Below are 12,986 nucleotides of genomic sequence, written 5' to 3' on the forward strand. Positions count from 1 at the left end.
ACCAGGCAGGTCCGTTATACTGTTGTGGAGAAGTTTAAAGCCGGATTTGGATACAAAAAGATTTCCCAAGCTTCAAACATCCCAAGGAGCACTGTGCAAGCGATCATCTTGAAATGGAAGGAGTATCAGACCACTGCAAATTTACCAAGACCTGGCCGTCCCTCTAAACTTTCAGCTCAGACAAGGAGAAGACTGATCAGAGATGCAGCCAAGAGGCCCATGATCACTCTGCATGAACTGCAGAGAACTACAGCTGAGGTGGGAGAGTCTGTCTATAGGACAACAATCAGTCTTACACTGCACAAATCTGGCCGTTATGGAAGAGTGGCAAGAAGAAAGCCATTTCTCAAAGATATCCATAAAAAGTCTCGTCTAAAGTTTGCCACAAGCCACCTGGGAGACACCCTAACATGTGGAAGAAGGTGCTCTGGTCAGATGAAACCAAAATCGAACTTTTTGGCCACAATGCAAAACGATATGTTTGGCGTAAAAGCAACACAGCTCATCACCCTCAACACACCATCCCCACTGTCAAACATGGTGGTGGCAGCATCATGGTTTGGGCCTGCTTTTCTTCAGCAGGGACAGGGAAGATGGTTAAAATTGAGGGGAAGATGGATGCAGCCAAATACAGGACCATTCTGGATGAAAACCTGTTGGAGTCTGCAAAAGACCTGAAACTGGGACGGAGATTTATCTTCCAACAAGACAATGATCCCAAACATACAGCAAAATCTACAAAGGAATGGTTCACAAATAAACGTATCCAGGTGTTTGAATGGCCAAGTCAAAGTCCAGACCTGAATCCAATCGAGAATCTGTGGAAAGAGCTGAAAACTGCTGTTCACAAACGCTCTCCATCCAACCTCACTGAGCTCGAGCTGTTTTGCAAGGAAGAATGGGCAAGAATTTCAGTCTCTCGATGTGCAAAACTGATAGAGACATACCCCAAGCGACTTGCAGCTGTAATCGCAGCAAAAGGTGGCTCTACAAAGTATTAACACAAGGGGGCCGAATAATTTTGCACGCCCCACTTTTCATTTTTTTATTAGTTAAAGTTTCAAAAATCCAATAGATTTCGTTCCACTTCACAATTGTGTCCCAGTTGTTGGTGATTCTTCACATAAAATAAAAAATTTATATCTTTATGTTTGAAGCCTGAAATGTGGCAAAAGGTTGAAAAGTTCAAGGGGGCCGAATACTTTCGCAAGGCACTGTATATTGTCAGCACGTTCCCAGGTGTTGTGTTAACAGGACTCTGGTGAAGAGGGCTCAGCTGCTGCGTGCTAGTCTTAGTTGAGGGTTCAAGGGTCTGGCCTGTAATTGTGTCAGGGTTCAAAAAAGGGAGAATGGGAGTTGCTTGCAATCTGCCAAAATACACATTTATCTCGACTTTTACATTTGTATTGTTGTTTTTGGAGTTCTGGAGATAACAGCAGCAGTGTGAAAATAGAATTGTGGGTGTGCACTGGGGGGAGGAATAGCCGTGGAACAGGAAGCAGTGGGGAAAGGGTGGTTCTCCGTGTATATGGTATCAATAACCAGACTTTGCTTGAGAGAAAGGGACGAAAACAAAAACAAGCACCTTAGATGTGGAAGAAGCTGAGAAGTATAAGCTTAACTCCGCAGGTTATCTGGATTTAAACAGTCACAGTGTTACATAGCTGTCATCGCCTGTGTAATTAATCATGAAGAGACTTGCCTGTGTGATGAGAGCGACTGTAGGCATTCCTTCATTCCATGAGTGTCTGAGAGCTGTTCCCCCTGCTGCCTCCCTATGAGGGCCTGGTGGTACTGTGCTTATCAGATGCAGCCTCTTCTCCACATAGGCAAGCTTGGATCCTCTATTTGGCACATTGCAGATAAAGCCATTTCTTATCACTGTAACATTTTTTGAACTGCACAGATTGTCTAATTGCTTGTTGGGAATCTGTTTTGTTTTTTCCCACGTGTTGCCTTATTTCAGTGTGTTTTATCCTTCGGCATTGGGTGAGCAACAGGCAATTGCTCGTGACCAAATGAGAAGAGAAGAAAGTTCTGGGCTGGATGTGTTTGTGTGGCCAGGTAGCAAACCTAAAGTGAGGATCTGCTAGGCCTGCTTTATCACACACATGTGTGTCTCAAGAGGGTGATGCCCTGGTACTATAAATAATATATATATATAAAAATCTGAGATGTGCCGATGTGAGAAGACAAAGGCTCTTCTGTTTGTCTGGAGGGTGTATTTGTGTTTGTGAGCGCTCTTTTCCCCATTGCCTTGTGGTATCTTGCACGTACTCTTGGTACCTGTCTCGCCACACATACATACCTGTGCTGTAAACAGCGCCTACAGAACTTCACTCCTGATTTGGGTCTCCCATGATCTTCTGAAGGAATTTGCTCTGAGTGATTTCACTTTAGATATCTTGCCACTCTGCTTGGTTTATTGAGAACTCCACACCCTGAGGAGCTTGTTCCTTGTAACATTAACAGATTTGAATTTGATCCCTGTACAGATTCCCACGCTGAGTTTTTATTATTGGACATCTATCTTGGATTGAAAATCAGGTCAGGCAATTCTCACGAAGAAATAACCAGTCTTGAAGCAGATGTACCCTTTGAGCAGCAAGTGGGGAAAAGGGATAAGTAATTAAAGTGGTCAGAAAATGAACTGTTATAACTGAAGGGCCTGCTTATTGTCCAAACATGCCAGTCCAATCAGCGAAATGTTAGTTGTGCCAAGCCTGTTGGGCTTGTGTGTGCGGACAGGGAGGGCATTTTCCCACACCATAATAAAGTTTTATGTAAAAACTAATCTTTGCTGAAGGTGCTTTCTGTGGTCTGTTCTCTATACATCTCAACCAACACTAGGATCTCACTCTGCAAACTGGCAGAGTCTGCTGTGTGGGACCACTGCCATGGTTGCTTATATAATCCAGGCTTATTATTTATAGCAATTAGATTTCCGTGGTTTTAATTAAAGGCTGCTCAGGTGATATCGGATGGCTTTACTGCTGGTTTCACATGCACAGGTGAGATGATTTTGAGGCCAGAGAAATGGAATGGAGGCTGGGGAGGAGATAGGATGTCTTTTCTTAAAGGCATATTAGAATCTAAATCCAGAAACCACTTGTCAGCCTTCTGTGAGAGGATTCAATTACAGAAATGCTTTATGAACTGAATGACCTGCTTATACATCTTGGAGAAAATCAGGGCTCATCTTGTGGAGAAAGATAGTAGAATAGACAAGTTGTTTTATACTGTACAGTATTACACTCTACCAGTCTGGAAATAATTACCTTTAAGATCAAGCTATAGCTACACAGGAGCGTTGCTAACTGCTTTTAGAGAAGTGCAAAGAAACACTCGCACTACAAATACAGAAGCTTGTAATAATGATGAAACAGCAGTACTGTGAAGTAAATCATTTTTTAATGATAAAATTATCTTTCACCACAGACAGAATGGAAGGTATTTCACTTGTACTGAGTAAGGCAGCAGGTGTTTCTGAGGGCATTATACTTTTGCTTATCTGTTTTACATGACTGTAGCTCAGTACAGATATTTGGAATTGACTGGCATAACAAATATTGATCAAAAATGACTAATCTTATCTAGAGATTGCACCCAGTTTAATCAGAAGTACTGTACATATGAAGACAGCCAAAGGCAATAAAGACCCCAGAGCACTACTGCTGAGCTTGTTGCTACTCAGAGACATCATTCAAACACTTTGAATCTCTTATGCGCTGGCCAGCTTGGTTGGAAAGTGAGTGTGTGTGGAGAATTTTTAGATTTCTCTCACTGAGACAACAGGGAACCGAGAAAAAGTAAAGTAAGAATTTGGCTGCCTTTCGCTGGCAACTGTGTGCTTGATTGCAGTTCCTAAGACAAACGCTTTGCCAGAAATCCATCAGCTTGCCACTTAAAAGTCGATATTTGCAAACATGATATGAAATATAAAAGCCTTTTATATTTTATATAAATGACATTTTGTCTATGATTTTTCACACTTGTGTTTTTGTTTCATATAAAAAAATAAAAAACTGTCTCACGTTCAATATGATCCAGGTCTTTGCAGTTACTGTGTATCATTACTCTGTTGTTAAATATTCGTTTTCATTGTGTGTTGTGGTGGTGCATCTGTGCACTCCAGGATAATGTGGGTGTTTTTTTCAGACCCTGTAATGAAAGTCTTTTAAATCTGCGAAACCTTAAACATTCCCTTTCATTTTCACCCAAACTCCAAAGACATCCTGTCTTCCCTTTGAAAACTGATCACTTAATAATTGTTTTATCTGCTGCGATTGTTGCTTACCTGTAAAAGTGGTGGCTACAGCGGCCAAGCCAAAGAGGAAACTCCCGTGCTCAGATTATTTATTGCCCTAAATTAAGTGTCACTGGCCAATCACATGACCAAGAGTTGTTGCCATGATGATTCTGTTGCAAGCGTAGTGTGGTTTCACTGAAGGTACAGAGCAATCCTGATACAACAAAATAAGAACGTTCATAAATGAGAGGAGGCCATTCAGTGCTTGTTAGATGTTTGGTTGTTAGTAGCTACTTAATCCAATAATCTCATCCAGCCAGTTCTTGGAAGAAGCCAGGGTATCGGATTCAACAACATGGCTGGGTAGTTTGTTTCACACTCCCACCCCCTCTGTATGAAGAAGTTCTTCCTGCTTTCTGCTCTAGTTTCCTTCTGTGTCCTCTGGTTTGTGTTTTACTGCTAAATTGCAATTAAATTCATAAGGTTGACTTTGTTAGTCTCCTTAAATATTATGAATACCCTCATTCTCTTCTCTGTTTAAGACAAAAAAGGTTTAGACTGATTTAGGCAGGGCAGAACTGAGAGAGATAAACGTCTGTACTCTGAATCTGATTTCATCCACCAATAGAATCGAATATTGTTCAGTACAGGTAATTTGAATCTGGTGATAATGTAAATATCCAGTCTTGGTAACCCAGTTTTGCTTGCCTTTAAAGTTTGATCATTAAAACGATTGATGTTAACTTTTATAGTTTTAGAACAAGCTGGACCAATCCTGTTAGAAGGTGTTTACCTTCATGCAGCTTGTGGCCTACAGATTCTGGACTGTTATCAGTTTCCAAATAAGACTGCGTGTGATAGGGCACTCCACTACAGTACACCAAATGCCATAAGTGATACAAACTGTCTGTTTTTAATGTCTATTATGTCTCATAATATACTTTTATACTCTGGACAGGTTTAATGCCTAAATTTCTATCTTAAAATAGTTTGGAAATGACTTTAAATTGTATATAAAATTCTTCATGTTTTGTATAGATGAGATTCTTTTGTATAAAAAAAATATATTTTTCTATGTTTTAAATGAAAAAAAAATTCCCATTGCATAAGTAAAACTATCTTTTGGATATAACGATAATTGAGATCTAATGTAAACCACATCATATAGAAAAGATCTGATGTTTATCTTATAAAATTATTATTATTCTTCATGCTTACATAGTGCTTTTCTGGACACTCAAAACACTTTATACTGTAGGTAATGGGGACTCCCCTCCACCTAAAATGGATTCAAGATGCCAAAAAGAAAAATAGATACATGTACATTTAAAATGCTCAACTTCACAGTAATAGCCAAGAATTGTAAAGCTAAATCATATACAGTCGATGTACACACTGCTTAACTGGTTACATAAATTAAATATTTACCCCTACTATATATAAAGTGCAGATTTTCCAAACAAGTGCTGCACTATGGTGACTAGGAACAATGTGCATAGGTGCGGTCCTTTAAATGAGACTCTAAATTAAAATAGAAACGACTTGGTAATTAAAGATCACGTGGCATTGTGTGTAAGAGTAATGGCATTAAGCTCAATGCCCTTACTAAATTCTCTTGGAGCTTAAACAATCTGGCTTCCCCAAAATTGCCCTGTAATTCAAGTGGTGAAGCAGTACTTTCACTTCTCCACCTGACCTGCTGTGTACTGGGGCTGTTGGTGTAGAATGGCTGCCATGTGTCATTTAAGAGGGTACTGGACTGCAGTGGTGGGTGAAATGTGTCTCTTCCTATATGTACAGAACTTTGGGATCCTTTAATAATAATAATAATAATAATAATAATAATAATAATTGCTTACACTTATATAGCGCTTTTCTGGATACTCCACTCAAAGTGCTTTACAGGTAATGGGGACTCCCCTCCACCACCACCAATGTGCAGCATCCACCTGGATGATGCGACGGCAGGCATAGGGGACCAGAACGCTCACCTTTGAGCCTTTGTGATAGAAAGTGCTATATGGATACAATCATTGAGTTAATTAGTTTTACAATACAGTAAACTCCCTTTGCACACACAGTGCTGCCATCACACATGCCAGGAACTGTCCCCATCAGTGTCTCAATGTCTTTAAAAAGGGGATGGCTTTCTATTCAGGTATGCAGAGGTCGCTGTAATGTGTGGATCAAAATGAAAGATTAACAATATTGCTCTCTTCTACGGTGCCTTTGAAAATGTGTTGCTTATTTGACCCTTGGTGTACATACATAGCATATGAAATACATATATATTATTAGATATGATTCTTAAGATAGTCTTAAAAGGAGATTAGGAGAGTAGGAGATTATTATTTACTCTCCTCCCCAAAGACGGTAGACTTCTGAGAAGCAGCTGAGCTGCTGAGAAGGCAGGATTTAATGTAAATATCTGGACATGACAATAGCAGAGGTATTTGCCAATTCAATGCAGTTCATGGCGAAAATGGATCAATCACGTGATCTGGTGTCACATTCCGGCTGCTCTGGCACATTCCTAGATAAAGAAAGTGTTTTCCATGCAAATGGTTTCCATATGGGTCATTATAGCTGTCAGATTCAAATATACATATAAATCTATTTATTACTCTGCTAAATGAGACTTAACTGACTTTTACAGCCACAGTGCAGATTGTGCAGTGATTGGCACCAGTGGATGGATGGCAGATTCAAAAAGTACTGAATTCCCACTGCCAACACAAAACCTCTCTTATCTTAAGCAGGTTTGAGGAGGACAGGCATTTGGCAGCAGGACAGTGTTGTGTGCCACTAACTACATGGATCAGCTTGGCTCTAGGCCAGTTAAGAACTACTTCCTTGCTTAAAGTGAAAACCACACTTTTCACAGACAAGACAAGCAGATAGGCATGGCATGTAAAGAACAAATTCCTGCAAGATTAACAAGCCTGTATGTTGAGGGGTGTTCTAAATACTTTTTATGATATAGCGTTTTGGCATTAATATGAATTAACAAACAGAATATGTGTGGCAGATAAATGTGATTTTGACCCTTAGCACATCCTTTCTGCCAAGGTTGCCAAAGCCTTCTGCATCAAAGGCAGCATTAAATCAAATAATTCTGTTTATCCAGTTCTATTCCCTGTTGCTGCATACACAAATCTAGCCACGCGATCTTAGATTAACATTTTTCAAACTGTGCCATCTCTCAGAGGCAATTTCAGAGCCAAGAATTCTCAGTTATGTTTTTAAGTATACAGTGAATCTGCCTGGCACTTGTCTTGGAAAACCGTTTCAATACCAATACTTGCTGTCCCCTAAGTTGAGGTGTTTTAGTACAGCTACACCCCTTACTAAACGATTAATAATCAAGTTAATAAGCTAATCAAACAATTAACTATTTGTACTAACACCTTCAGAAGGAATGGCTTAGAATGGCTGGAACGTGGATGCCCCTGTTTTAGCCTCATTAAAAGATGCATGAGAGTCATTTTACTTTATCCTCTGAAGGGGCTTGCTGCTTTTCCAAATGAATGCTCAAGTGGACGCAGTGCACCACATAATACATTGTGTTCCTGTGTCCTGTGTGTTGATGGCTCTTTCTTTGTTCTTCTTCTGCAGATATTGATGAGTGCTCTTTTGATAGAGCATGTGATCATTCCTGCGTCAATTCCCCTGGCAGCTTTCAGTGCTTCTGCCACAAGGGCTACGTGCTGTATGGACTGGCCCACTGCGGAGGTAGGCCACCTGAACTATTTCATCTGATTGTCTTAAAGTTAATACAAGAGGACACAACACAGGCCGAAACAAGACACTAGTTTTCACTGATTAAAATTTCTGATTCTTTGATCGTATATCAGTGTGGAAATCTCTTTGCAGTCTGAAGCAGCCCCTGAAGGCTTTTTAGATTGGACAGGAAGAAATAAAAGTTAGCTTCTTTATAACTGGCAATAGAACTTACCTAAAAGCTCACTTATCTTCCTATCAAACAAGAAAGTGTAGTATTTCTAAAAAAGGTCTCTTAGAAATACTACACTCCACTAAAATACACTGCACCTAGAGAAATTCATATGTAGACTCTTTGCACTGAGAGAAATGCACTGTTGCAGGCACATACAAACTGAGAGAAATGTATTGCTACTGGCACATACAGACTCTCTACACTAAGAGAAATGTACTGCTACTGGCACATACAGACTCTCTGCACTGAGAGAAATGCACTGCTCCCAGCACATACAGACTCTCTGCACTGAGAGAAATGCACTGCTCCCGGCACATACAGACTCTCTGCACTGAGAGAAATGCACTGCTCCCGGCACATACAGACTCTTTCCTCACTTTTCCATTGTCCTCACTTCAATTCAAGAGCAGTACATACCCAATGAGCAGAAATACTCGCTGTGGTTTTGTCCTTCTGAAATCTCATGAAGCCACTGTAACTCCAATGACAAGATAGCTTTCTTATTGCTTCCTAAGGGGTCTCCATGATTTCCACAAGAGATTTTTTATTAAGGGAATATTAAGATTACACAATCGATGGATTGGATTATTTTAGGGAATTATCATTATCATTATAATATAAATGTTTTTCCCTTCTAAAACATCTATCAAATGAATTGATTACATTCAGTATAGTTCTTTATTGCAAATATGAAAGTGACTATATATTTGTGGAAAATTGCCAAGGGCTTAGAGTGTTTCAAATGAATCCTAGCAGATCAGTTCAAAATGTGATCATTAATTCTGTGTGAGCTAATCTCTTGAGAATCTCTGCGTGGCCAATCCCAGTTGTAGTACAGGATCATGTAGAGACAGTCAGGCTGCTTTTCACACTCCCCAAGTGTTTTCAGCACCGCTGCAGTCTTACTGAGGTCGTACGGGGCGATCCCTTTGTTTATCTAACGCCAGAGACTCTGGAGTCAGAGTGCCCATTTTTCACAAGAAGAGCAGTGTAGAAAAAATAAACTCCTGGGCCCTTCCTCTCAATGTGTGCAAGAGTGGAGCGTCATAAATCCTGCTGGCTATCTGAGAGTTCCGACAGAGCAGACAATCTTGGGGGAGCAGGGTCTATCATTCATCACCATTGCTCTTAACAATGGGCAACCCGCCTGTCCTCACACTCCTTCCTGACTCCTGACTCTCTTATACATACACACTCTAACGAGCATGTATACATGCAGTGACACACAGGGGCACAGAAATCTCAGATCTTTGCTGCTGTACACTGACACTGCTCCTGAGTGATACGTGTGGATCTCTTCAGAGCCCTGTAATATTCAGCCGAGCAGCCCTAACTAAATAATAAACCACTGAGACTCTACACTGGGTGGACCACTTTCAGTGCTGTGTACGCATGTGACACTTGTGGATTAATTTAGGAATGTGGCTTCACACTCTAACGAATATATACTGTATGCAGTCTTGAAGAAGGCAATAGGAGTTAGGTTTTGCATTGTGCATCTTGAGAAAACTGAACATTAGCTCCTAACAAAAGTGAAAAAGTACAAAGGAAAATTGCTGAGGGAACATATTCAGTTAATGTAAGGAACCAAGCAGTAGTGAAGCTGTTTGTCATGTAGTGATACAATTAAGCTAGCTGTGGGACAATTTCAGTACTTAATAGCCCAACCAATTTACCCGTGGTGGAATGTGATTTTTGTTCAGAGAGCCTATTCAGTCGCTTCACTACATGGTTACTGTTGGCACGGTTATTATATATATATAATACATATATCACCTACAATTAACAATTCATACTTGATCAGTATCATTATTGCATATCCTGCAGCTAAGTTAAGGTAGAACAATATGCTGTTCAATAATCTGCAAATACCCATTAGTCATACCTTTTATCTCCCAACACAAACTTAACCTTGCAGTTATTTTTATTTATTTGTGGCACAAAGGTGCAGTGGTTAACACTGCTGCCTCACAGCATGGGGCCCTAGGTTCAATTCCAGACTCTCTGTGTGGAGTTCATATGTTCTCCCTATGTTCACATTGGTTTCTTGGTGCTCTGGTTTCTTCCCACAGTCCAGACTGGTAGGTTAATTGGCACCTTGGAAAATTGGCCTCACATGTGAGGGTGTGCGTGTCTGTGTGTCTGCCCTGCGACAGACTGGTGTCCCGTTCAGGGTGTATCCTGCCTTGCACCCCTTGCTTGAAGGGTTAGGCTTCGGGTCCTCTGTGGCCCTGAATTGGGAGTGGATAGAAAATGGATGGATGGAAACGTTTTATATTTGCAAAGTTAAGAAATACTCTGTAAGCTGTAGTTTTAGTTCTCATTGTAGTCCTAGAAGGTTTATCACAGCTTTAGCAACAGCCATTTCAGTGGAATTGTGTTGAGATACTGTATCTTTGTCTGACTGGGGACTCAGCCTATCCCTGCTCAGTGGGAGCTTGAGCCATAGATACAGACAAGACTCTCATTGCATAGCATTTTGAGCCATTTCTGTTTTTGACAACCTGCAGATATCTATAAATCAGTCTACATCAGGTTCTTGGAATTTGTTCACAAGGAACAGAAGAGAATTGAATTGATCGATGTGCATTGACACCTATTGAAACATTTTACTGCAAGTTTCTAGTTTATTTTCCTACTTTGTGAGACTTGGATGAATGCCTGTGACATAAACAAAAAAGCAACTGCATGAAATAATTGAGGTATACCGTTAATTCAGGGGGTAAGTGTGTGTGCCAGATTCAGTTTTTTGTCTCTTCCCAGAATGTTCCACCGTAAAGATGAATTATAGGCCCTTCGGAGCACTCAGAAACATGGCATGGAAGATAGAGCATGTTAAAGGTGTGAGCTCCGGGGCATTCAGGCACGAGCACAGCAAAACAACGCAATTATTGGCAGACAGGCTCATTTTTTAAGCCCATAGAGCACTTTATTCTTTACCAAAATAACAAATACATTTCAGATTGTTGTAAATCACTGTGTTGGGCTTATTGATGTAATGATGTTACTGCACAAGTTAAGTGTAATAATAGTGACTGGTGATCAGACCTTGAATGTAGCAGGATTCCATGTTAATGGCATTCCAAATTCCCCTTTTCTTGTAGAAATATGACAGGAGTTTACGTACCATACTGTCAGTGAGAAATCAACACTCCTATTCTCTTAGCCCAAATGTCTTCCAAGTGAGTTCAGGGGCTGATGAACTACTAGATTAGCTCTATTAAATAAGAGCTTGTATGGCCTGCGTGTGGCTTAGTTGTCAGTATAAAAGGAGGCTATAATTTACTGAAGTGGTTTCCCAGACTGGGACCAAGTGTACTCAGTGGGTTGAAATGTACTTCCATTCCTGTTTCAGAAGCTTCAAACACATGTGACAGGATCTGGCTAGGATTTCAGCTGAATACCCAGCTCACTAATGAAAACAATCACATTATGAAGTGTGTGCATTGATGGATATCAAAATAATTGTCTCCTCAAGAAAAACCCTTTATTAAATGATACTTGGACGCCATCCTTTCCTTTGCAGTTACACATACTTTTTCAGTTTTTTAATACTATAAATATAATATGGAAGCACATAAAAAATCTCTCTAAAGACAGCAGGAGCATTTTGTGCACGCCATGTTTGGTGTGATTAATGCTTCTTTTGTTATTGGGGTTTGTCTTCCAAAAGCCAGAGAGACAGGCTTTTCTTTTCCTTTTTGTAATAAATTCTTTGTTTCCGGTATGCTGGGCACAGAGCGGCAGAGAGCTGCGCTGTGTCTTGTTGCTTTCACTATACCACACAACGATTCGGATGAGAACTAATTCTCTAAATCACTGTTAATACTGGGCTTTGCACCGAAGGGCATGTTTGGTTAGACTGGGATAATGGATTGTTTTAAATGAGACTCCCACACTGGAGCCCTCTTAAATGGAGATTTAGGAGTAATGGGTAGGTTCTGAGCAGGAACCATGATGAAGAAATGATAGAGCTCGCAAAGTCACAGAGAGGCCACAGCTGCCAAGACTCAAACAAGCCTTGAATGGATCAGCAAGAGTCTGAAAACATCCATTTCTCCTTAAGTGTAAGGGTGGGTTAGCAAAGGGCTCTAGACTAGGTGTCTCCTCCAATCCTCCAATCCTACAGAAGGCAGCTCCCATGACTTTCTTAATTATCATATTTTTATATTTGATTACCAATTAAGCAATTAAAGAATGTGGGTGGGGGGAAACGGCCTGTATATTATGGACACGAAAAGAAGCAGGATTAAGCGCAACAATATTTTACTCTCCAAATAGCTTCATCATCATTTATACAGTAAGTGTATGAATTAAATAGCAGTATAATCTAGGAGCCTTTTTTACTTCTGCTTGTAGTGGGCAATCACTGTGTTTTAGATTGTTTTGTAGGCAAGTGAGAGTTATGTTATTCCAACGTGGAAAAAAACAAATCTGGGAATGCACATTTTTGAATTTCATGTGACCCATCATATGTGAACATCCCTCTACCTGTGCTTATCTTATGCAGATATTGACGAGTGCAGCATTAACCACGGGGGCTGTAAATTCGGCTGCATGAACACTTTGGGAAGCTATGAGTGTACCTGTCCCCCTGGCTACAAACTTCATTGGAACAAGAAGGATTGCATCGGTAAGTAGGAAACACTGACATCTGGTGGTCAGAACTATGAATCGCAGCTAGTCTTGTCTAAATAAGGAGAGTATGTGCTTCCCTATAGTGCATCTATAAAAAAACATTAACATTAACAAAAAACATTTACTATGTCTAACATTTGAAAT

At 40.3% G+C, this 12,986-nt stretch overlaps 1 protein-coding gene across 2 annotated transcripts in view; it reads left to right on the plus strand.

The window, feature by feature from the left end:
* The window catches only part of scube3 (signal peptide, CUB domain, EGF-like 3), a 115,373-nt gene that overhangs the window by 90,008 nt on the left and 12,379 nt on the right, over window positions 1-12,986 (plus strand). For both annotated transcript variants that reach the window (XM_069190263.1, XM_069190264.1), the window contains 2 exons: window positions 7,865-7,981; window positions 12,715-12,837. In XM_069190263.1, coding sequence (XP_069046364.1) covers window positions 7,865-7,981; window positions 12,715-12,837 — 240 coding nt within the window. The remainder of the gene's footprint in view (window positions 1-7,864; window positions 7,982-12,714; window positions 12,838-12,986) is intronic.

Source organism: Lepisosteus oculatus, chromosome 5 (genome assembly GCF_040954835.1).
Source record: "Lepisosteus oculatus isolate fLepOcu1 chromosome 5, fLepOcu1.hap2, whole genome shotgun sequence".
Lineage (NCBI taxonomy): Eukaryota > Metazoa > Chordata > Actinopteri > Semionotiformes > Lepisosteidae > Lepisosteus > Lepisosteus oculatus.